General features: G+C 48.8%; 2 protein-coding genes across 4 annotated transcripts; both read right to left on the bottom strand.

Moving 5' to 3' along the window:
- Positions 1–4307: 4307 nt before the first annotated feature.
- C1qtnf12 (C1q and TNF related 12) lies at positions 4308–11048 on the bottom strand. Of its 2 annotated transcripts, none has more exons than XM_075946995.1 (8): positions 7450–11048; positions 6151–6267; positions 5917–6037; positions 5673–5824; positions 5154–5262; positions 4952–5042; positions 4741–4819; positions 4308–4502 (listed from the first exon to the last, which is right to left on the bottom strand). In XM_075946995.1, exons 1-8 carry the CDS (start codon positions 7585–7587, stop codon positions 4404–4406), a joined length of 906 nt encoding a protein of 301 aa, XP_075803110.1. In that variant the 5' UTR covers positions 7588–11048; the 3' UTR covers positions 4308–4403. The 2 variants fall into 2 exon arrangements, with proteins under 2 accessions (XP_075803110.1, XP_075803112.1); XM_075946997.1 differs by having other exon boundaries at positions 5673–5800.
- A 97-nt stretch (positions 11049–11145) lies between these two features.
- Positions 11146–24646, bottom strand: Ube2j2 (ubiquitin conjugating enzyme E2 J2). Of its 2 annotated transcripts, XM_075947001.1 has the most exons (8): positions 24509–24646; positions 22418–22580; positions 18964–19094; positions 17694–17734; positions 13871–13973; positions 13646–13784; positions 12468–12548; positions 11146–11781 (listed from the first exon to the last, which is right to left on the bottom strand). In XM_075947001.1, the coding sequence occupies exons 3-8, from the start codon at positions 19092–19094 to the stop codon at positions 11497–11499; spliced, it is 780 nt and encodes a 259-aa protein (XP_075803116.1). In that variant the 5' UTR covers positions 22418–22580; positions 24509–24646; the 3' UTR covers positions 11146–11496. The 2 variants fall into 2 exon arrangements, with proteins under 2 accessions (XP_075803116.1, XP_075803115.1); XM_075947000.1 differs by lacking the exon at positions 22418–22580 and having other exon boundaries at positions 24509–24642.
- Positions 24647–25456: the final 810 nt, after the last annotated feature.

The raw sequence follows: 25456 nt of genomic DNA, 5'->3' as shown, positions 1-25456 counted from the left end.
AGCCCTTTGCAGTGGCTCATACCCCAGCTCCAAGTCCCAGCATGGCAGGCACAAGTGTCAGACTGAGCTTGTGGGAAGTCAGCCTACCAAAGGGGCTAGCAAGGCCAGCCAGCACCTCTAGCTGCTCTAAAACAATGGCTTGGGATCAGGAGCAAACCAAGGCTGCCCAGCACAGCTATGCCCATGCTTTCTTTGTCCTCAGACAAAGATGGGACATATCTAGACGCTCGGGCCATTTCATAAACCAGTTCAAAATGGGAGAATGTAGAAAATAAATTACCTTCCCCTGAGCTCTCCCCACTCTTGAGACCCTCAAGGTAGCCCCCACCTGAATATCATAGCAGTTGCAGATGGTCTGTCTTCCATAGCATGCCATGCTCAGGCTGGGCAGCCATGCTAGGTTGTCTTCCCTGTATCTCTGAGATATCAGAGCCTAGTACCATGTGAATCTTGAGAAAACCATATGGTACAGCTGGGTACAAGCCTGGCTGCTTGTCTTTTGGGCAGGTTGCATGGGATTTTCTGTCCACGTTGGAGCCTTCCACTAATCCCGAGACACCCACTCAGTTGCTCTTGGGCCCCCAGCCGCTGGGGCTCATCTGGAGACAGCACATTCCAAGGAAATTACAGGTAAGTGGCTAATGACCTCCGATTAGGGGCAGGAATGGGGAGAAAGAGCAGACAGACAGACGCAGGTGGAGTCAGGCGCAGAGACAAGGCCCACCCTGATCCTGGCCACCTGCCCAGGCATTGCTCTGTGGAGCTGGCCCCCGATCAGTGTCTCCTCATCTCTCATCTCCATCCGTCTCTTTGTGGGGCCCTAAGTTCCATTCTGTGAGTCTCCATCCTGGGCATCACAGACCCTGCAGCAGCCAACAAGACCAAAGGACAAAGCTGTGAGACCTTTACCTTGGGCAGGGAGGCCCTATATGTGGTTCAGGAGAGCCTGTCTGGTGCTGCCCACCATGCTGGGTGGTTGGCTTCGAGCCTCAGTCTGATCTGCACAAGGTAATAGCTGCTATTAGTGGAACAGAGAAATTACAGGCCTAGCCATGCAGAGAAGCAGCCCCTGAAAACCCTAATAATGTAAATGAGATGTTTATGGATCTGCAGAGGGGTAGATATCCAAACCATACTTCTGTCCCATCCCCTTCCTAGTCCCTCCTTTGCCTCTCACAGAACCTTGGCCCTTAGTATCAGTATCTCCACTGATATGCCCTGAAAGGTCACTCTGTGTGCAAACTATCTCCCTGCCATAGATGGAGGCCCTGCTCCTCCTGGGATGAGAATGCATGGATGTCCCAGTCCAACGGGCTGGGGCTCTGGAAGGAAAACTAGAGAGCTCCGGTTCTTGGTCCAGCAGGTAGGCTGCCTAACAAGGTTACAGAGAGCAGGAAAAAAAGAGGGCTCCCGAAACCCGGATATTTCAATCTGACCTGGACTCTCAAGCCTGTCGGGATCTCGGTAATTGGCAAGTGGGAGGACAGTCACTCCTTCCACACTTGGGCCCCTTTCTATTTACTCAGTAGACCCTGCTTATGCTCCGTGTGGACCCTAGCAGGCTTTGCACCATCCCCCATCAAAGCAGAAGGCACAGAAGCTAGGTCATGTGAAAAACAGACCTCTCCAGACAGCCCCCGCCCCTGACGCCACATGAGGGTTGGGAGTGAGGGTCTGGAAGAAAGGTGGGGATGGGTCAGTGGCCAAGCCTATTACCACACAGACTGGCGCCACCCACACCACCTCCGTGCCTGGCTTGATCTGCCTCACTGCCCAGCAAGACCCCAAGGAAGGGCCCTCCTATGGTACCTCAAGGACAGTCAAGGCCTTGGGTGAGAGATTGCCCACAGACCTGTGAGCAGACTCCTCATCTCTCAGTCGTATACTTCCCTTTGGGAGGTCATTCCTCGGCCAGGGAAACTCTCCCCTGCTCAGTCTTGAAGACAGAATGCTGATGGCCTGAGAAGGTTTTGTCTTGAGAAAGTCAGGAGCTGGAAGCACCACCTTCTGATGGCCCAGGTGCCAACTAGAGATGCTATCTTGGAAGCTCAACAAGCTGGGACACCCTGACACTAATTTATATTCTTTGACAGGAGTTTGCCAGAGCCAAAGTAGTGCAGGGATAGAGGGATCTCATTAATCACTGACTCCTACCTTGAGGACTGCAGTGGACAGGCTGCTAGGTCTGCCCTGCACACCATCTGTGGGCTCTGATCTTTAGGGAGTGGTGGCCTTCACTGAGTAAAGTGAAAGTGGCAAGAAAGGGAACTCCTGCCTTAGCCTGGACAGGCTTCCCTACCCCAAACTTTGTCTTAATCACACTTGGGTTTGCAGGTGCTCTCCAACACGGCACACCTAAGAAGTGGGCAGTCTTGTATGCTGCTTATATAGCCTTGCTCCCGTCAGCAACCCCAACAGTTTGTGGGCCCCTCCTCATAGGGTGCAGGCCTCACAGGGCCCTTGTGCTGACTAGTTTTTGGTTTTTTCCTTTTTGTTTTTGTCAACTTGACAAAGGCTAGAGTTAAATAAGAGAAACTCGATTGAGAAAATGTCTCCATAAGATTGGCCCGGCCACATATGGTGGCACACACCTTTAGTCCCAACACTTGGGAGGCAAAGGCAGGCAGATCTCTCTGAATTTCAGGTCAGCTGGTTCTACACAGAGTTGGGGGACAGCCAGGGCTACACAGAGAAGTCCTGCCTTTAAAAAAAAAAAAGCAGGCTGAGCAAACCGCGAGGAACAAGTCAACCAGCAGCACTCTTCCTGCCTCAAGTTTCTGCCCCGGCTTCCCTCAGTGATGGAGTGTGTGGTCTGAGACTTTTATGTTGAAATAGACCCTTTCCTCTTCAACTTTCTTTTGGTTATAGTGTTTCATCACAGCAATCGATGCCCTAAGACAGAAATTGGTACTGTGAGTGATATTCTGTTTGAGAGACCTGACTATGTGTTTTAGGAAAGACTGTGGAAGGACTTTGGAACTTGGGGCTAGAAAAGCCATTGAGTGCCCTGAGCTTAGTGAGCTACCGTAACTTACAGATGATGGAGATGTCTGGCTTGTAAAGTTTCAGAGGGAAGTCTGAACATCCCTTAAGCCTACTTATCAGAGCTATTTGCTATTTTGAATTAAGAATCTGTGGTCTGGTCAGCTAGGGCTGTTATCTTTCCTCACTGGGATAACTGACACAGGTCAGCTGGGGCTAAAGGATCAGCTGTGATTAAGAGACCACATTACTGAGGGAAAACCTTTCTGAAAGTATTTCCTCAGGGTCGGCACACAGAAGCTCTGATCCCAGAAGCAGCCAAGTCTAGCAGGTGAACTTGGTAATATATAAGAGTTTCGCCAGGTGATATTGGTTATGAAGGCATGAAGGCCGGGCACCCTGAAAGGTCAGGAGAGGCCACTGGTGAAAATGCAGCCTCAGGACTGAAGGGGTCATGAGAGGTTGAGGATTGGAACATGCAGCTGCCCGGAGAGCCCAGGAGAGGCTGCTAATGAGGTACAGCCCAGCTCCAGCAGAGAACCCAGCATTCGGGAGACACCAGGGCCACAGGATAATCACCACGGGTAGCAACAGGTGTGGAGGCCAGCCTGAGCCTGTGAAACAAGCCACGTGTGCTAAGGATGGCAAAACCAGAAGGGGACTTGCCAAGACCCTTCACAGATATGAAGCACTGAACTTTTTATACTCTTGGACTTTGCTTTGACTGTACCCTAGTTCTTTTCTCTTGAAATAACAAAGTATTTAACTTGCTTTTTGATTTTACAGAAACCCACAATTATGAGGTCTTGAGTATTTTAGAGAAATTTTGAACTCTTTTTAAAAAATGTATACAGTGTTCTGCCAGCATGGATGCCTACACACCAGAAGAGGGTACCAGATCTCATTATGGGTGGTTGTGAGCCACCATGTGGTTGCTGGGAATTGAACTCAGGACCTCTGGAAGAGCAGTCAGTGCTCTTAACCTCTGAACCACCTCTCCAGTCCCCCAAAAATTTGAACTTTAAAAGAGACTTTGAATTTTTGTTTTGTTTTTTGAGACAGGGTTTCTCTGTGTATCCCTGGCTGTCCTCAAACTCAGAGATCACCTGTCTCTGCCTCAAGGTCAACTCAGTCTCCAGCTCACGAAGATTTGCTGGCTTCCCCCATCTTCCCGCTCACTGGCTGGAAATCTGTCTAGAGACCTTGTGAGGGGTTTCACTCTGGTCCCTCTTTGTGGCTACACTCCGCTCTGGGATCGCATTCCGACAATCTCCTGCTTGCTGTACATCTCCCGTACCAACACAATAACCAGACAGCACCCAGAGTGATGGAGAAATCCGGAGCTCTTTATTGTCATGACAATTATTAATTGGGGAGCAGTCCTTTGTAGTTCTTCCTCAATCATCGTGTCTTCAGCTCCCCTACATACCCAAAAGCAGTCCAGAGAAACTGGAGCTGTTCTGGATGGTGAGGACGGCCCCAGAACTGTTGTCCACGAACACGGAGACATACTGTCCAGACTGAAGACATTACAGTGGGCATCGTTACAAGCGGGTGGCCCCAGCCCAGAGGTTTACCCATCCATGGGGATAGCATTTGGAGCCAATACTCCCGCCCACACAGATCTAAATCCTCCTGAACAGGCAGCACCCTCCTGGGCACAAGGGTTCACAGGTCCTGAGCAACTACTTGCACAAGGCTGTAAGACCCTCCCAGGCTAGAAGCCCACCCGCCTGTTCCCTGAGCCTACACCCTTACCTGTAGCTGCAACAGCCCCTGAACCTGCACTGTGAAGACCCTGCTGTTGCTCTCCAGGCCTGATACAGCCTCCAGGGACCTAGGCATAGCACCAAAGGGCAACAGTGTAGGGGCCACTGGCCCATGGTGCTCATATACCCCTCAAGGTGGCTACTTTTGATCTCAGTCCAAGGACAGACCCCAGAGGACCACTGTGGGCAGCAGGACTCACGTGTGTTGATGACACAGGGACTCAATACAGATGAGGACACGGATAGTGTCCCGGGTACGCAACCGGCCTCTGCCCTGTAGCTCACTGTGGTCTGTGGAGAGAGCGGTAGATGGGGGGCCTTCTGGACACTGCCTAGAACAGACTCAAGTGTCTGCCGGGGGGAGGGACCCATCACCCATACTGCACACACAAGCTGGCTCACCAATGTGCAGGGTGGCAGAAAACTGGAAGATGGCAGAGACTGGTGCTGTGAATCGGCCCAAGGCCAGGCTCAGGCCAGATCCCCGCAGGAAGGCACCCTGGGCAGTAGGCTGTAGAGATTGGGAGGTCACTGGCTGGATTTCAGGGCCTGGACCCTCACTATAAATACTCTAGCCAAGGGAAGTAGCTATAGCTCAACTCCATATGGGTCTTTTCTGAGCCGCGTTCTCTTTGTGGAAAGGACAGGCCTGATCTGTGTGTCTACACCCATGTGGGCCTTAGAGCAACGGTTCTAGGTTCCAGGGAGTAAACAGGACCCCAAAAGCTATCATAGGAAGTGGCAACTCTAGGCCCCACTTCTGACTTAGTATAAGGTGAGGAACATTCAGACTCCTAACTGGCACGTGTCCAGTGGTGTCTGAGGGCCCATCTTGCCAGTAGGTGCCCACCCCTATAACCCATCTCCTTGGTTTAGAATCCCCAAAGATGAAAGGACTACTTTGGCCCAGGCCCCACTCACGGTCTGGAATCCTTGCAGCTCCACCAGTGTCTTCTTGTCCACCAGCACAGGACCTTTCAAGCGGCAGTGGAAGGCCTCAACCACCAGCTGATGGCTGGGTTCTTGGGGTAACAATGTATCTGGTAGCCCTGAGAATCGAAGTTTCGTGGCCTCTGTGGGGAGGGCCACTGTGGGTCAGGCCCCTTCTAGCCCTGAAAGAGCCTCCTGGCTTCTGAAAGAGGTAGGGTGCAGGACACAGTCTTACCTTTCAGCATCTCCTGAAATTCCTGCAGCAGGACCTCTGGGGTGACTTCCATACCAGGGGAACCAGGGGGACCAGGAGGGCCAGGGGGTCCCGGGGGCCCTGGGAGACCCGAGAGGCCTCGCTAGAAGAGGTAACAAAGTGAATCTAAGTAGGACCACTAGTCACCCCTTTCCCTGGGCTTAGAACTTGAAGGGAACCCACAAAGACAGCTTCCACAGCAGCTCAGGGGCTTACCGACTTCTTATTCCGGCTACGGCACCGTTTCCTAGTGGTCCCATCATCTGGCCGGCGGACAAAGTTCAGCCATGTCATGTGGGCATCTGAGAGTTCAGGTCCAGAGACCTCTGGTGGCTGAAAATCCAGAGGAGCAAGGCTAGTGTATTGACTACCAGGCCCTTGGTCTCTGTCCTGACATACTCCAAAGATATTTATGAACGACAGGTTAGTAGGGGAGAATTTGGGTACACAATAAGATGTCACAGCATAACTCAAGCCACAGTCTGAAGAGACTATCCCTGGTGATCAAAATCTGGATGTCCCCATGGGTAGGGGATGGGGGAAGGCAAGGTGAGGTTTGCTGCCTCTGAAAAAGCAAGAACCTGATGTTAGGAAGGACAAACACTGCTTCCCCCTTTGGTGCCACCCAGGGACAGAGGCAAGAACATCTAAATACACCACAATTCTCTACCCAGATCTGACCCCCTGGAACTTACAAGGGCAAAGGCTACAGGGAGATGTGGAACAAGACCACCCCCAGCACAAACCTATCTAATGAGGACTACTTAGGACTGCAGGAACTCCCACATAAGGGGCCACACTCTCCCTTTTGCTTGCCCAGGAACCAGCGTATGGCTTACACTCCCTCAGTTCTGCTTAGCCTAGTTGGAAAATGGGCCCTTAGGCTTGAGATGGGTTGATGTGGGCTGAGAGGCAACCAGAGAGACACCCTAGGAAGGAGAGATGCAAGGGTCAAAGATTCAGAGCCAGAAGGTTCCTGTTTGAGTAATGGCTGTTTCCCTTCCTGTCCTGGAGGCCCCTAGGATGGCAGCAGTAGAGGCTTTGAGACTAATGCTCAGGAGAGATCCCTGTCCCTAGAGGACTCAAAGGACAGGGCACGTTCTTGCATGCAAGAAGCCCCAGCAGATGGGACTACCACAGGACCCCTGGAAAGCACAGGGGACAGGCTGGTCAGGCTGCTGCCTGTATCAGGTGCCTCATTTACCAGTCTGCCTAAAGTCCTTCCCCCACCCTCACCTGAAACGGCAATTATACCTAATGGCATCCGATTACTGAAAAGCATCCTGAGGCTTCAAACAGTTAACTGTAGCCCCACCAGGCATGGTAGAGGGGGCTCCCCACAGGCCAGCCTTTGTGCTGTCTGCAGCAAACTCTAAGCCAGGACCAGCAGTCAAGGTCTCAGGCAGTGCTCAGGTTCTTCCCCAGGGAGAACAGGAGCAGAGCTGTTGAGGTAGGGGATAGTCTAAGCTTTGAAGCTGTACTAATGAGCCCACATGCGCCCCAGCACGCACCTACCTTGAAGAAGCCTGGCAATCCCTCGCGGTTGGGTGTGGTGATATTAGGGGACTCCACACGAATGGCCAGCTGCCGTGACCCCGCTCCTGCAGTCTGCAGCCAGAGGAGGGCTGCTGTGGCCCAAGCCCAGGCCCACATGGCTCGGTTTCCACAGGCAAAGGCTTACGGATAGGAGGCCGGGCCAGTGTTCTCATGGGGGCGGCCGCATTCAAAGCCCCTGCGCGGGGGCGAGGCCCAAAAACGAGCCCGGCTGCCGCTGGTGCACGTCTGCAGGATGAGCCAGAGCGCAGCAGAGAGCTACTGTCTCCACCAACCTCCCCTCCTGCATAGTACCCTTGCCGGTGCCCCACCACCAAATGAGCCCTCCCTCCTTTCTAAGCCTCTCAGGCTGCAAGGGGAGGGTTCACACAAGGCTCATCCACTGCCTGGAAGGCGGGGCAGGGCAAGGGCGGGACCCCCGTGACCAGTGATTCAATCACCCCTTTTAAAGAAGTAGGGAGGAGCAGGGCTGCATCTCCCCTGCACAAGCAGTTCCCTGGTCTCTTTTCAGCAAGATTTTTATTTAGTTAAGCTAGAGGTGGGGTAGGAGTGCTGTCAGCATCAACGCTGTGGCATCTTTCATACCTTCAGGGCTCACTGTGATTCCCAAGTGATTCATTCACTTTAGGAAGCTTTCTACAAATCTCCCAAACCTCCTCACACACCCCTCATTCACCAGATGCAGCCCCTACTCTAAACCTGCAACACAGGGCACTGGAGGAGAGCATCTCCACCACCTGGTTGCCTGCCCCTCCCAGCCAGTGATCCTCCTCTACTTCCATGAGGCCTACCAGGCTGATCTCTGCAAAAGCAGAGCAAGTAGAGGCTGCTGGTCTAATTTGTCTACACCAGTCACGGGGTGAACCTCTACCGTCTGTCCCCAGGCCTCTCTCCTAAGTTAGCACAGGCACAGGTCATCTGACTAGTGGAATTTCCCCCTCTAGTACGTGTGATACAGTGGCAGGTTCCCAGAGGAAGAGGTCTTCTGAATCACCTTCAGGCTGCAAGTTGGTTAGCTGAGGCCAAGCCAAGTCAATGGTACCTTCGCCTCAGTGACTATGAGGTAGTGGCCCTTTTGAGACTCGGCCAGGATTCCCAAGAGCCAGTTGACCTCCCACTGGTAAAAGCTGTGGCTAAGAGCAGTCACAGCCAGTGGATCTAACTGCTCTATAAAGAAACAGGAGCTGCATCCCCAACACACACTGGTTCCAGTGGGTTTGGGTCCTGGTAATCAGAACAGAATGTTCTAGAAGAGAGCCCCCTCAACTCCCACACCAAAAAAAAAAAAAAAAAAAGGCGAAAGGTGGCCAAGCAAGCAAACCCAGCTCCAGGCCACACCCAGTCAGAGAAGCCTCACAAAGCTAGGGTTTACAGCTCCCAGGCAAATCGTCCTCCCCAGGAACAGCAGAGGTTAATCCTGAAGTGTTGCACACACACACTGTCAATGCCTCGAGCCCTCAAAAGTGCCGCTGGCCCTCATATTTATTGGTGAGATTACTCTGGATGATGAGGAAGGACCAGCATTCGAACCTGCTGATGACCCATACCTAGTATATACCTGTATGTCAAGGAAGACAGCTCTCCTGGTTCACCTATACCCTGGTGGCCTAACCCTTCTCAGTGTGACTGGTAATGGGATTCCCCAACTCTGCCTTGCAGTTTATAAGCAGGTAGGCTAGGAGGCACGACTTGGCCTATCACAGGGATACCACAGTAAGGACTTCCTTGGAAAATAACCAAAAGTATTCTACTTTGGTTTACAAAGACCCTGACCAAGATGACCAAAGCAACTTCTGGCTCTCAACCCCCAAGCCCTGGAGAAAACAGCTTGACAGGAACCCACCGGCTCACTACACAAGGAGACTCCACCCTCCTACCCATTCTCTACAAACCCTGGAGAAAACAGCTTGACAGGAACCCACCGGCTCACTACACAAGGAGACTGCGCCCTCCTGCCCATTCTCTAACGACATGTCCAAAGGTCAGCCAGGCCTATAATCCCAGTACCTAGGAGGCGGCCTCTGCTACATAGTAAATTCAGGCCAGCCTGAGCTACATGAAACCCTATTAAAAAAGAAATTCCCAAAGGTTACCTGGGAATTGTTTTTTTCTCAGGAGAGGAACAAGAGATAGCAGAGCTGAGCTGTTTCCTCCCAAGGTATGGCTCCCTAAATATCAACAGGATGTGAGCTTTAGGAGAGGCTTTTCACCTGTACCAGGATCTAATGGAAGGCAGTCCAGAATGCCAACTTGCCTCTCCAGTGACTACTGCCAAGAAGGGCAACACACAAACAAGGCTAGACATGCTTGATCCAATGGAATAAAGGCCATCTTTTATTTGGGGTCAGTGCAGGAACTCACTGTGGATACAGGGTCCTCTAGCACTCAAAGGAGCTGGGAGAAGGGCAAAGTCTTGGGGCTAATCTATCAAGCCTTCTCAGCAGGAGCCTGCTACACTGAGTGCGACACCTTGTGGTCAGAGATAGGCTGACTTCTTACTTCTACTTTAAGAACAGCACTAAGATTTTCTTTCATTCTGGGCTGCCAAGAACTGAGATTTCAGCCAAAGAGCGGTGGCGCCAGATCTCTGAGCTTGAGGGCAGCCTGGTCTACAGAGTGAATTCCAGGACAGCCAGGGCTACACAAAGAAACCCTGTCTCAGAAATAAATAATAATAAAATTAAGATTTCACACACAGACAACACTACATGTTAAGTAAACTAACATTCTGCCTTATAAGAACTTCAGGAAACAAGGCAACTTTGGAACTGATGTTAAACAGTTACCCAGGTGCAACAGAGTACTACACAGCCAGGGAAGAACTGAGATCTAGTGCTAAAGGAAGTTCAAGTCTACAGGGCTCCACCTACTGCCACCACGCCATGCATAGACACATCTCAGCCAATAGCCGCAGGTTTCACAGGCCCAGGCCCAGGCCCAGCCATGGATTATCAATCCACCTTTTGGCAACAGCGACATACCCCTCCCCCAAGCCAGGTGTTACTCTTGCTCAGTCTGCCAGGGAAGAACATTAACACTGGTAGCATAGCGTTTAAGAATGAAGGTATAACTAAAACCTTTTCAGCAGAGGGCATATACTAATCGCAAATTACAGAACTAAACCAAAACGATCACGCAGGTTACACTTCAGCTTCACCACTGGTCTCTAAAATGAGGTTGGTTTAGGAGTCTCTTTGGGTCCCCTGGTGACGGCTGATGTCCTATACAATGTCACTGCCTCCATCTGGTCCCTTACAGATGTCAGCTTTCCATACAACTACTGCAGATACATTAAACACAAACATTAAAAAGGTAAGATGTTGGCCATAAGGGAGAGTCAAGCGTCTACGGCAAGAAGGGACAGGTATTAAGGCTGACAGTAATACCAGGACCATCCCCCACCGGCCCAAGCCTTCACTGGAGTCCTCAGCCACTGTTTGTGGTCAGGGAGAGCAAGCTGACTCTTCTACCTTAACAACAGCACAAGCATTTTCTAAAAGTTTTTCCCATTCATATGCAGAGTTTTACAATGAGGCCAAATCACTTCTCTCCTAGACCCCAACTAGGGCTGTTACCCCACTCAGCCCCACTGGAGGTTTGCAGCACTGGCCCCATCATGAAGCCTTCAGCTCCTCCACTAAGAACACACACAGAGTATTTATTCGATAGGCATTAAAGTTTTATATTTTTTAAGTGACGAAATCTAATAAAATGGAAAACAAAACAAAAAAACCAGGTTTACTAAACAGGTCCAAAAGACAACACAGGAGATAAGCAATAAAACCAAAGCGTGAGTGGCCCTTGTCCACATCAGCCTCTGGAGGGAGGTAAGAATCTCCAATCTCCATATCACACATTTTGGTTTTTGCTTTCTTTTTAAGGTTTTTAAAAAGTGAAGCCCAGGAGTCCAGCAGGCCATCCTGTGCTCAGCAGCATGTCCATTCCGCCTGCACCAAGCTCTGGCCCCTGCGTCCCTCAGCAGCAACTGTCAACTGCGGCTCTTGAGCCTCACTCCTGTGCTATGCTTCTCAGCACATACTTGACCGTGTAGGCAAAGGCCGCAAACCCAACTATAACAAACAAGTTCGCCAAAGCGCCGCCCAAGAGTCCATGATGCCTGTTGGCCTGTGGGAGCCCAGCGAGGTTCGGGCCGGCAGCAGGTGCATGCCCATTGAGGAGCTGGATCCCGTTCTGGCCACGGTGCATCTCCCCATCAGGAACCACGTCTGGCAAGGGAAGGTTCTGGGGCCTGCTACTTAGTTCATCTTGTGCTTTCTGTTTCTGTTTAATTTCCTGAGAGAAAAACACAAGAACCCTCAGTTGTCTTAACAAACCTATTCCTTTGGGAGCAGCACTCGAGTTTTTATGAACCCAGAGTTACCACCCAAAACACAGGTCTGCATTCCCCTGCAGCAGATCCTAACCCAATAGAGGACAGTTCCTAGTCCCAACTTTACAGGTGAAAAAAAAACCAAGATATCAAAATTACTATTCTGTGCCTGCACCAGGAGTAACAATGAGCCATCAAGTATTACACCACTGTCCAGCCTGGTGCTTCTGCTCACTGTCATGGTCTCAACTCCAGGCCAAATCAGGAAACACTTATCTCCACATGGCATAGTACATACCCACGTGGATCACCTGAGGGACGGCCGCTGATTGGCAACTTTCATGCCTCTGTAAGGACAGACTCAGTCCCCAACACTTACACATCTCTCTGGGCCTCTCCCATCCCTGGGCTCTGTCTATCCTACACTGTAAGGTCCTGGAGAAGAGCCAGCTCTGTCACCCAAAAATGTGGAGGCTATCAACACAGACCCCTCTATGTCCTGCAACAACATGGAGGGCTGCAATTTCTCTACGTCTACAGGGAAACAGCAGTAGGCACATAGACTCAGATTTTCTTTGGAAACAATTAAATCATAAGTGTTTTAACATAGGGGAAGACAAAAACTGAGTTCCAACTTTTGCTTTCTTACCTCCACAACTTCAGGAAATAATTCACAAAAGACTTTATCTTTTAAATTAAACACTAAACTCTGTGCTGCCAGCTGTCTTTTCTAGGAAGAAAGAGAAAGGAAATATCAGCCAGAAAGCTAATTTTAATTTTTCTGTTGTTTTGTTTTTTGAGGCAGGATTTTTCTGTGTAGTCCTGGCTGTCCTGTAACTCACTCTGTAGACCAGGCTATCCTCAAACCCAGAGATCCACCTGCCTCTGCCTCCCAAGAGCTGGGATTAAAGGCGTGCGCCACTACTGCCTAGCTAATTTTAATTTAAAAAAAGTAGTAGTAGTTCTTGCTGGGCATTGTATGCCTTTAATCCTAGAAGAGGTAGGTGGATCTCTCTGAGTTTGAGGCCAGCCTGGTCGACAAAGGGAGTTCCAGGATAGCCAGAGTAGTTACATGGAGAAGCCCTGTCTGGGGGTAAAAAAATAAATAAAATAAAATTCTTAGAAAAGAGATAGATATGATGGTGCACACCTGTGATCCCAGAATTCAGGAGACTGAGGTAAGAGGATCATTACAAGCCGGGCGGTGGTGGCGCACGCCTTTAATCCCAGGACTTGGGAGGCAGAGGAGGATCTTTGTGAGTTCGAGGCCAGCCTGGTCTAAAAGAGCTATTTCCAGGACAGGCACCAAAAACTACAGAGAAACCCTGTCTCGAAAATCCAAAAAAAAAAAAAAAAAAAAAAAGGTCACTACAGATTCAGTAACAGCCTGCCCTACACAGTGAGTTCCAGACCACCATATGCTAAGAATGAGACCCTAATGGCAAACAAAACCTCAAAACAGACTCCTGCAGAGCCAAGGATTATAGAAAGCATCCAAAATGCCTTCTCCTCTCAAAAACTATGTCTTATGAAGGCTTATATATCTTTTTGTTATCAATTAACATCACACGATCATGATTCCTATCATCTAAACAGAGAACTGAAATGAGCCCCTTCAAGTCTTACAAAGTCTCCTGAGTGTCAGGGATTCTTAGTATGGACAAAAGCAGAGCTGGAGACAGAGATGGGCAGTGAGGCCATGGGCCATGTTCTAAGGCAGCCAAAGGAGAACTTTCTACAATGTGGCCAGGAACAGGGCAGAACCAGGATGAGAGATTGGAGGCCACGGTGCCACAAGGCCCCAGGCGAGGTGCTGCCACACCTCACCGTGAAGTCCGATGTCTCTATGCTGCCCAGGGTTGGGCCCTTCTCCACCATGAAGCTCAGAAGCCCTGTTAAAATGGTGGAGACAGACCACGCCGGATTCCATGTGTCTGGGTGGAAATCTGTGATGGAGAGACACAGCCTGAAAGAAAACGACTTTTGTAAGGAAGAATGTACATTTCCTATGACCACAGACAGCTCAAAGCACTGCATCACCAGGAAGCTTACCTTGTGTTGCACTTAAACCTTCCATTGGGGGTTATCATGTAAATACTTGGAGGTTTAAATGGAAATTCTCTGGGAAAAATTAGTTTTCCATGATAATAGCCACCTATATCAAAAGAAAAATAGGCTTATTAGCCTTGTCAAGAGCCAGTGTGACTGCTTCTCAACTCTCACCACCTTATCCAGTTCCCAGCTCTCTCCATGCTGACTCACAGACTCAACCCACTACCACAGCCTGCCCCCCAGCTTCTGACTCTCCGTCCATTACAACTGTGCCCACAGGAGTCTGTAACGATCACTTGCCCCACTACAGCTACAGAACACCCCTTCTCTCTCCAGACTCTTCATGTTCCTCCCTTACTGAGAACTGAGACTCCTCCACTGTTTCATTTGGTTCCTAGCAAATATATTCCTAGCACCAGCATTTGTGTGCAGGAAGAAAAAAAGACCCACTTGCATTTCAAAGAAAAGGGTCACATGAATAGATGTCAGGCATGAGCTGGGTGAAAGAGGAATCTATATGATATAACATAGTGCAAATTATATAGGAAAACAGCAAGCTACTGGACATCAGTTAACTACTTGCGTTAAAGAACACATAAATGAGCTGGGCATGGTGATGCACACCTTTAATCCCAGCATTTGGGAGGCAGAGGCAGGTGGATCTCTATGAGCTTCAGGCTAGCCTGGTCTACAAAGCAAGTTCTCAAACAAACAAACAAAAAAAAAAGCCAAAAACAAAAAACAAAACAAAACGCATAAATGAAGGCTAGAGAGATGGATCAACATTTAGGAGCCTGCTACACAAACATGAAGAGTTTGGATTCTAGAACCCATGAAACAAGATGGTCCCATGCATGGCTACAACTCTAACAATGAGGGTGAGGATACTGGAGCTTGTTGGCTGCAAGTCCAGGTTCACTGCTTCAACGGAACAGGGACACCTGACACCCTCCTCTAGCTTAGCACACATATGTGCACACCCCTACTCCCACCCTCACTGAAATATGATTCTTTGTGTATAAATACACATTATTGATTGATTGGTCGTGCTGGGGATTAGACCTAGGGCCTTGCACATGCTAAGCACTCTACCACTGATCTCTATCCCTAATTCCAAGACACAGGTTAAAAAATACTCATTGTGGACAGGTCTCACCTCAAAGCATTAAGATATGCCTGCTAGAGGAATGCTTTTACCAAAATGACTACAGCAAGACAGACCCTCTCCCCTGCAACCAAAGTCAGTTCTTGCCATGGAACACAATCAGCAAAAGGCTCCTCTACAAACCTAACCAACAGCACAGAGAGAAGTCTATGATGAATGGGCCACAAGTATAACCTTGGCCAAAGTCCAGGGACAGAAACCCAGACAACAAAGCAGATCTATACTATTTTGTCAGGCTTTGTTTCCCTACTGGTTTGTGCTCTGCCCACATCGACTGACCTGGTGATATGCACTGTTTCTGGGCTCTACATCATGCTCTACCATCTGTTTTCCTGCACCACTGCTTGCTCCTCACTGCTAGACCCACATAATGTACGGGGAAAAAGTGGCTCTTCCACTTAATTCTTCTTTCAAAACATTTTTATTTTTTTGGAATCTACTTTAGGTCCTCTGTCCTTTCATGTAAATTTTAGAGTGAGTCCTAACATTCCTAAAACACAAATAAGATCACATTAAATCCACAATTAGTGGTAAATTAGCAAACTTTCCACAGGAAGTCATGTTTTTACTCTTAGGATGGGTGTGTCCAAGAGTACTAGGAACAGGACAGTCACCGAGCTCAAAATGAGGAGCTGCAGAGGAGCCATTAGAAAGGCCAGGATACCTCACACATAAAGAGGAAGAGCACAGGAAGTGGCCATCAACAGTACCATATACTAGAGGATAAAAACTAAGGACTAGCTGGTTGGTGGTGGTGCACGCCTTTAACTCTGTGAGTTTGAGGCCAGCCTGGTCTACAGAGTGAGTTCCAGGACAGGCTCCAAAGTTTTACAGAGAAACCCTGTCTCGAAATACAAAAACAAAAACAACAACAAAAAAGAAACAAACAAACAAACAAAAGACTGAGGAAATCCCTTAGGCAAGACAATTTAGAGGATTCCTTATAGACTCTTGGAGAATATTATCTACAGCTACCAATGGTTAAGTCTGATTGAGTAGCGACAGCTGAAGAGAGGCAGTAAAGAGGGGATGACAAGGGCTCAGTAAATCGGCAGCCTGAGGGACAGGACCCACAGAACAACACAGAAAAGGATAAGGAGATGGAAGAACAGAGGACACCAGCATTAATGGATAAGACACTAGAGTTATAGGTTAGGAAATAGGAACAGCTGAAAGCAAAGTGACAAGATCAGGGTTAAGTCTCCAAGACTCTGCTCATATACCCTTCAGGGCGACACTCTTCTTTCCCCGTGTCCAGTCCATCCATTCCACATCAACAAACCTTGGCTGACCGAGTGCTAGGTAAGGTCTTGTCACACAGTGTTCAAATGCTCACAATTTAAAAACAGAATGGAGAGGTTCAGAACTTAGGAGCACCTATTGCCTTTGCAGAGGCCTTGAGGCTTGTTTCCAAGCATCCATACGGCTACTGGAACTGTCTGTAACTCTAGCTACAGAGGATCCAACACCTCTATTGACCTCTACAAGCTCCTACATACACATATTTAAAAATTCAAAACAACAGCCAGGCTTTAGTGGTGCATGCATTTAATCCCAGCACTCGGGAGCCAAAGGCAGGTGGATTTCTGTGAATGTAAGGTCAGCCTGATCTACAGAGCAAGTTTCAGGACAGGCTCCAAAGCTACACAGATAAACCCTAGTCTCAAAAAAACAAACAAAACTTAAAAACAAATACCAAAAACCAAAATAACTTCAAAACTTAAAATAATTCAAGCACATCAAACACACAAAGTGTTTTCATATTATTTTTACCAATTGTTTGGAAGCCCATCTTTCACATCTGTTAGGGACTAACCAAAAGAAGTATCAAGGGCTCTTCAAGACAAATAGCCTGTATGCCTCCCCTATTTCACCTACACCCTGCTGCTCTAAGGCTCAGACAAGTTTCTGGTGTTTGGCACTGCAAACACCATCATCATGACATGCACACACATTTATCTCCACCCCGCCCCCATAGACCCTGCACTCATTATCCAAAACAAATCAACCCAAAACTTAGGATCCCTGGGTCAAAGGAAAACCTGTTAAAAAAAGTATCACTCAGGGCTGGAGAGATGGCTCAGTGGTTAAGAACACTGGCTGTTCTTCCAGAGGACATGAGTTCAATTCCCAGCACCCACATGGTGGCTCACAGTCATCTGTAAGAAGAGGTCTGACCCCCTCTTCTGTAGGCACCAGGCACACATGTGGTACACAGACATATAGGTAAGCAAATACCCATATACACAAAATAAAATAAAATAAAAAGTCTTTTTTTTTTTTTTTTTGGTTTTTTTCGAGACAGGGTTTCTCTGTGGTTTTGGAGCCTGTCCTGGAACTAGCTCTTGTAGGCCAGGCTGGTCTCGAACTCACAGAGATCCGCCTGCCTCTGCCTCCCAAGTGCTGGGATTAAAGGCGTGCGCCACCACCGCCCGGCCAAAATAAAAAGTCTTTTCCCCATCTCTAATCAACATAAGAGGCTGGGGAAATGCAGGTGATTAATTACAAACAGTCCAGAAATACCAAAATGAACAAATATTTCTAGGACTTACAGAAATACTAGAATGAGGTTCAGGTAAATCTGATTTAACTACTATATATCCAAACAGAAAGACTTATTTACATTGACAGGAATGATTCATGTGTTTTTCTACTCACCTTCATAAGGAGTCATCTCAGGACCTCGGACAACATAATGCCTGAGAGAGAGAAGCAAATTACTGGATGTGTAAACCACATAACTCCCTAAAACTATAAAGTTCTCACAAAAGGCTTTACACTGATGTTTGGGGTAATACCCACCACTCTAAACAAAAATGGGACAGACACACACATCATGGCTCATGCTAAATCCTTCTCTCCTAGGAGTTTGGTGTTTCACTGGGTGGCAGGCACAGGAGCCTAATGGCCACTCAAACAGAGACTGGCACCAAGTGTCTGACTGTCCAAGCTCACTGTTGGGAGCTAAGGGTGCTCTGAGCAAACACCCAGCGCCAGGAATCTAGTTGCTTCTTTCTGCATTCCTGTTCACTTCACCTCATCTACCGCTTCCCTTTGATGCTTTTGGGTTTTTTCATTCTAGCAGATCTTAAGTGAGAGCCGGTGAGGTGGACTAGCGGGTAAAGCACACACCACCAATCAGACGACCTGAGTTCAGTCCTAGGATCCCCTATGGTGGAAGAAAAGAGCTGACTCCCAAAACTGTCTTCTGACCTCCGCATATACGTGGTGGCACACATGCACCCACTCCACAAACACAAAAAACATAATTAAAAAAAAAAACATTAAGCCGGGCGGTGGTGGCGCACGCCTTTAATCCCAGCACTCGGGAGGCAGAGGCAGGCGGATCTCTGTGAGTTCGAGACCAGCCTGGTCTACAGAGCTAGTTCCAGGACAGGCTCCAAAGCCACAGAGAAACCCTGTCTCGAAAAATCAAAAAAAAAAAAAAAACAAAAAAAACAAAAAAAACCATTAATTTCAATCTCAAGCAAGTCCTTCCTAGAACATCATCAAATCAAAGGGTGAACCTAGAGCCCTCTAACCAGCACATAATAAAGGAGTTTCCCACAAACCGGGAAAAGGTAAGCAAGCCCCTCAATGAAACTAGTCCCCAAACCAGCCAACTATATCCTAAGGACCACATCTGACTTTCACTGGAACAGGGTTAATTCTGACGCCACCAAAGAGGCCTCTCATGTATTTCTTCTGTTAACAACTTCCAATCTGCAAAATACTTTTTATTTTTAATTCAGGAAAATCTTCTCAAGATTTTGAAACCTCTAAAAGTATTAATGTTTTTGTTTTTCAAGACAGGGTTTCTGTGTAGCCCTGGTTGTCCTCAAACTCATAGATCTACCTGCCTCTGCCTCCCGAGTGCTGGGATTAAAGACATGTGCTACCACTGCCCAGCAGGAATACAGAATCTTACCATTCAAGAATATTTGAAGGGAGGGGCTCAGCACAGATGTAAGGCACCGGGTCTTTCTTAATTCGAAGGTAGTCCTGTTTCAACCTTTGTGTTGCTGTTGTTGGAGCTCTCTTATTGCTGTTATTGCTCATCTATTCAAAAGAAAAAGAAAAGCCATCTCTATTTACAGAGAACAGAAGAACATAGATGACCACTTCTGCTTCCTTCCTGCAGCCCACCAACCACACCCTCCCCCAGTCTCTTCTTTGTACCCCTACTACCATCACCACTTTCATTTATGCAACATACCAAGTGTCCAATACAGACGTAAGGTAGAAAGAACCATGAAGCTGCATTTTATCCTCAAAGAATTTACAGACTGATTCACTCAAGTGGGATCTGGGTAGGCATGAAGTCAGGCTGCACCGGCTCCAAAGAGCAACTCTTCATGTCCTTTAACTCTGCTCACCAACACCTCAGTAGTGGGCATTTCACAACAGGAAAGAAACGGGCCCTCTCCTGGCTTCGAAGCCTGTTTTTTATCATTGCTCACAAGTAACACCAGTGGGAACAAAGAAATGATGTGATGCTTTCAGAGAATTAGATACATGTACTAGGCAGAAGAGAAGGCAAGTTCAGGGGAGCACACTGGTTACCATGTCAGGCAGGAGCTCAAACACAGCGAAGGACAAAGAACAAGATTAGCCAGAGAGACAAAGCCAAATTTCCAGAATCCCAAGAGTTTTAGACTCCAGCCCTAGGGTATACATGGTGGTTTGCGTAAGAATGGCCCCCACAGGCCCACTGCAAGTGGCACTATTAGCAGGTGTGGCCTTGCTGGAGGAAGTGGATCACTGCGGGGACAAGCTTTAAGTCTCAGATGCTCAAGCTAGGCCTAGAGAGGCATTCCCTTCTGCTGCCTGTGGATATAGATGTAGAACTCTCAGCTCCTTCTCCAGCACCATGTCTGTCTGCACGCCACCATGTTTCCCACCATGACAATAGACAAAACCTCTGAAACTGTAAGCCAGCCCCAATTAAATGTTTTGTTTAAAAGAGTCATCATGGTCATAGGGTCTCTTCACAGCAATAGAAACCCTAAGATAGTAGGTCAGGAACTTCTACTAGTAAGGTCTCTCTGGGGCCTCAACACAAGGCAGCAGTGAAGGACACACAGGCAGTGAGACCACAACAATGCTAAGAAGGGACTAGGGCTTTTGAGATGTCTCAGTGAGCAGGTAAAGGTGCATGCCAAACAAGACTGATGATGGCGTTCTGCTGTGTGATGATGCTCTTGTACACTGCAATGATTTGGCACTGGATTGCCCCCCCCATTGGTTTAATAAAATGCTGACTGGCCAGTAGCCATGCAAAAAGTATAGGTGGAAGAAGCAGATTAGAATTCTGGGAAGAGGAAAAGCAGAGATGCAGTCACAAGTCAGAGACAGAGGAAGCAAGATGAGAATGCCATACTGAGAAAAGATACCAAGTCACATGGCTAAACATAGACAAGAATTATAGGTTAATTTAAGTTGTAAGAGCTAGTTATTTTTTTCTTTTGGTTTTTCAAGACAGGGTTTCTCTGTAGCTTTGGGGCCTGTCCTGGAACTCACTCTGTAGACCAGGCTGGCCTTGAACTCACAGAGATCTGCCTGCCTTTGCCTCCTGAGTGTTGGAATTAAAGGCATGTGCCACCACTGCCCAGCTAAGAGCTAGTTAATAAAAAGCCTGAGCTAACAGGCCAAACAGTTTATAATTAATATAAGCCTCTGGGTGTTTCTTGGGACTGAATAGGCTGCGAGACCCAGCAGGACAAAAACTTACATCTAGAGTTTGATCATCAGAATCCAGATAGTGGAAGAAAAAGAACTATCTGCTTCAAGATGTCCTCTGACCTTCACAAACAAGCCCACATACATGCACACTCATGCACAAGCATGCATGCGTCCACAAACAATAAATATATATAACATAAAAACTTTTACACATCACAGCACTTGGGAAGCGAAAGCAGGTAAAACTCTTCAGTTTGAAGCCAGCCCAGTCTACATAGTGAGACTCTGTCTCAGAAAAAAAAAGAACTGAATGAGGGATTCAGACCACTTAGCTCTACTCCAGAAGGAGGCAGTGATGGAGGGAATAGTGTTTCCACTGCCAGAGGTGTCAGAAGAGCTCCTACTTGTTCTCTTTTCTCATGATTTAAGACAGAAACAAACACACTAACACAATCTACAACTAAAAATAAAGTCTGAATACTACTAGTCTAAAATACAATTGAGGGGCCACTTGGGGATATACAAATTAGAGAGGAGATAACAGGCTGGTGATATGGTTCAGTGGATAAAGATACTTGTTGCCAAGTTTGATGACCTGAATTCAATTCCCAGGACCTGTATGACAGGAGAGAACTATTACACGCTGTTCTCTGACCTGCATGCACAGGCTGCAGCATACACCTCCCCACTACCAAACATAAATAAATATATTTATTTTAAGTTCAGATGAAAAAAGCAGGAAATGAGCTTGGCTACAAAAAGAGCAAGCTGGACATGGGCAGTTACAGATGGCCATATCTTGTGATACTAAAAATCCAGGTTTGCCCAGCACAGCCTCCACTTCTTCCTACCGCTATCCCTAAACCATTTCAGAGTGCTGTCTGGTCACTTCAACCATGACCTAGACATCAGCAAACATCAAACATCAAAGCTGTGATCTCCCCATTCTGACCTTCCAAACTAGATAAATCTAAAGTCAACCCTATCCTAGTCTTGTATGACTATTCATAGCAGACAGCCACACGTTCTTTCACTCTCTTCAGTATTTGCATACTACTTGAGAGTTATCGACTTTTAGCCCTTTGGCCTGGCTAATTTCTTGGTAGACACAATCACCTCAGACCTCTGCATTTGCCTCCTCTACGAGTATTAATACCTCAGGACAACCAGGGCTTGGTATGTACTTACTCTCTACCCTCAGGGCCTGCAGAGGGATAGTTCAGCCAGGGTATCCACCACAATCCTCTCATGTGGCTTCTCATTTGGGGAAGTGGGGGATGAACCCTAGTCCACGTTTTACTTGTTCACTTCCTTCCAATTCCAACAACCATAATGCAGAAACACATTACTTTCCTGTCAACCACAAAAACCGCCAATCTCTTCACACTTCAGCTCATCGTGTGCACCAACTCAAGGCAGCTTAACCATCCACTCCCCACCAGAGACAGCACAGAACGGCAGCAGCTTCTTTATCTGCCACACCCCTAGACAGCCCATCTAGACCCAGCTCTCAGCACCTGAGACAGCCCAACCTTCACAGCCCAGTTTGGACTGGTAGGAAACACACCTACATCCATCAGGGTCCTCACTGACTTCCCTAGTCAAATAAACACCTCCTTGTCTGTTGTCAACCACACAACCACACCACCACCACCACCACCACCACCACCCCCATGGTCTAAGAGTATAGTGCACAGAACCTTTCTGGCAGAATCAAGGGCTTTTGCCTGATGCTTCCAAGAATGCTCACACCAGGAACAAGGTTACAGTCCAGCATGGCCAAGAAATGCTTCCAGAAAGCATTGTCCCCAAGTTCTTGGCTTCAGAAGCCATGTGGGCCAGAGAGCTCAACTTGCCCAGCACCTAGTAAGAAACAAAGCAATAGCCAATGATCCACAAGCAGAACCACAAGACTTGTTCTTTCTCTTATGTTCACCCTTGAAGTTAATACTCCAACAATATACAAAATTATTTCAGTGGGTAATTCCAAAACAACTGATTTAGATTCAGCTAAGTGATCAGATAGGATGCATAACCAAAGTCAGTGGACACACAGGAAACTAGCAAGGTTAGTTGCGCCAGGCTACAAATGTAACTCAGTTGGTTAAGTGCTTGCCTAGCATGCATGAAGCCCTGTGTTTGATTCCTGCACCACAATAAACAGGGCATGGTGGTGCACACCTGTACTCCCACAACTGGACAGGTAGAGGTAAAGAATCGTAAGTTCAAAGTCAGCCTAGGCTATATAGCTTAGAATACCATAAGATCCTGTCTCTTAAAAAAGAAAAAAAGTCAGGTGTGGTAACACACATCTTTAATCCTGGCACTTGGGAGGCATAGACTGGCAGATCTCTGTGAGTTTGAGGCCAGCCTGATCTACAGAGTGAGGTCCAGGATAGCCAGAGCTACTAAAAATAAATAAATATCAAAACCAAAACTGAAAACCAATCCTATCTAGTCAGTCACAAGACCAAGGTCCCTCTCATACTTGTGGGGTTTTTTTGTTTTTGGTTTCAGGGGACGCTGAGACAAGGTCTCACTGTATTGCTCTGGCTGTCCTGTCCTGGAATTCACCTTGTAGACCAGACTGGCCTCAAGCTTGAAGATTCCCCCTGCCTCTGCTCCCTCAAGCGTTGATATTAACCGAATGTGTCACTATGACTGGTTTAAACTTTTTTTTCTTTGCCTTTTCAGCACTGGAAATTAACCTCACAGGAGCAAGGGAGGCAAGAGTTCTATCACTGAGCTGCATGCCCAGCTTCAAACTTGCTTTTAGACACAAAATCATACTTATGACTCCTACTAACTATGACTAACTACTCCTCCTTTATCTCATTCAGAACAACACTTTCTTTCGTGATTCTCCTAAGGGACTGCAGGTGACAGGAAGCAGCCAGTCACTAGCAAGGTAAGTCTTTTTGCTCCCACATCACTGTGTCTCTTGGACAACTCTCCCACACCAGTACAGACAGGTCAGGCGGTGGTGTGGAATGAGACCTTGGCCTGACACACCCAAGGCCAGGCCAGGGTTTCCAGGGAGCCAGGGGCTCACAGCAGCAGCCCAACTGCCACTTTCCCACACACACCTGAGAGGGGGCTGACACTGAGTTCAGGAACACAGGGATGTGCAGCCGAATGAGTGCGAGTTCTAGCACCTAGACCTAGCTCTGCTGGAAGCTCATACACAGGACTTTCCAATTAAATAAAATCCTAACATTCTTTTTCTTTTTTTTTTTGCTTAAGCTAAATTATTTCACACGCCTGGAATGAATAAAGCCTTGTACCACTGCTTACAAAAAAGGCTACTTTTCTGCACTTGTTAGCTTACAATAAGGCCTTGCCTTATCTCTTCCTAGCTGTCTATCTGGGTCGGAGAACTGGACTAAGCGATTAGGAGGCGAGGTCATCGGTTGAGGGTCTGCAGTTGGTGAAAGTAAACAGTCCCCACTGCCCTCACCCCGCCGCACAGGGCAGGGTCTCTTGTTCGGAGCCCAAGTCCCACTCTTATTTTCCCGTGTTCTGTTACTTCCAAGGGCATAACGGTGGCCACGCTCGCTTCTGTTGGGGTTTACTAAGCAAGTCTGAGGTTCTAACGGCTGCCACTCCACCGCTCGAACTTCCCGGAAACGCTTTTAAAGATCGACCCAGGCTACTCCTGGAAGTATTTATTCCGAGTGCTCCAACCAACAGGCCTCTCCGTAGGAGATGGTGCCGCGTGGCAAACCCCATCTCTTCCCTGCCCAAGGCACCAACCCCCAGCCGGGAACCCCAGGGCGCCCTCAGTCACCGACCTCGGGTCCGCGAAGGGACGCTCCGGTCCGGGTCGGGGCACAGCAGGCGACGTAACGAACCGGACCCGCCGTGCGGAGTCCCCCGAGTCCCCGCCCGCCGCTGCGGCCGGCTCCGGCGGGGCGAACGAGCGGGCCCGAGGACCCGCGCAGCCCGCGAGCGAGCGCCCAGCACCTCTCCCTGAGGCCGCCGCCGCGTTCAGCTTCGCCGTGGTCGACGCCAGAGCAGGGTGCGGAAGAGTGGGGGCCGTTCTGGGAGCCGCACCCGCACTGGGACTCGGCCCCACCGCACCTGCCGCAGCTTCTCGGCTGCTACCGCCGCTCGGCTTCCAAGATGGCCGCTCGAGGAGGGGGGGTGGCCGGGGCGCCGCTTCCGCTTCCGGTGCGCCGTTTGCGAGGGGAAGCGCTTCTCTAGGCAGCTCGGTGAAGGGCTCTACTGTCCGTCCCCGGGTGTCCCGGGCGTCTCCTCTCTGTCTGGGAGTAAGTACGTCCCGCCGCTGCGCAAAGGGTTGCTGGCGCGTGCGCACTGGGAAATAGCTGGGACGGGGCGGGGCGAGGGGTGGGGGCAGGGCGAGGGGTGGGGCGGGGCGAGGGGTGGGGGCGGGGCGAGGGGTGGGGGCGGGGCCGAGGCGGGGACGGACGTGGCTCCTTTCTGTCTCAGAGACTTGGGCTGGTTTCCTGTCTCATCCAGGACGCTCCCTGGACAGGATACTGGCTGGCTGGCACCCCAGGAACAATAAATGGCTGCAGGAATCCCCGCAGTGCTCCCGTCCCCCAAATCTCGGGCCAGTCCGGGACGGGGACCTGTGAGTTCACCACGATCTGAGACTGCCACCGGTCACCTTCTGCGTGAGGATCCACTCGTCTGCTCTTAACGCCAGGGTTCCGGGCTTAAAAGTCATCCCGCTTGCTCTCGCTACCCCTCTAGCCCTGAAGATCCTTGTGTACAGC

This window comes from Microtus pennsylvanicus, chromosome 13, assembly GCF_037038515.1.
Source record: "Microtus pennsylvanicus isolate mMicPen1 chromosome 13, mMicPen1.hap1, whole genome shotgun sequence".
Classification (NCBI taxonomy): Eukaryota; Metazoa; Chordata; class Mammalia; order Rodentia; family Cricetidae; genus Microtus; species Microtus pennsylvanicus.
This window is presented reverse-complemented; position numbering and strand designations above follow the sequence as displayed.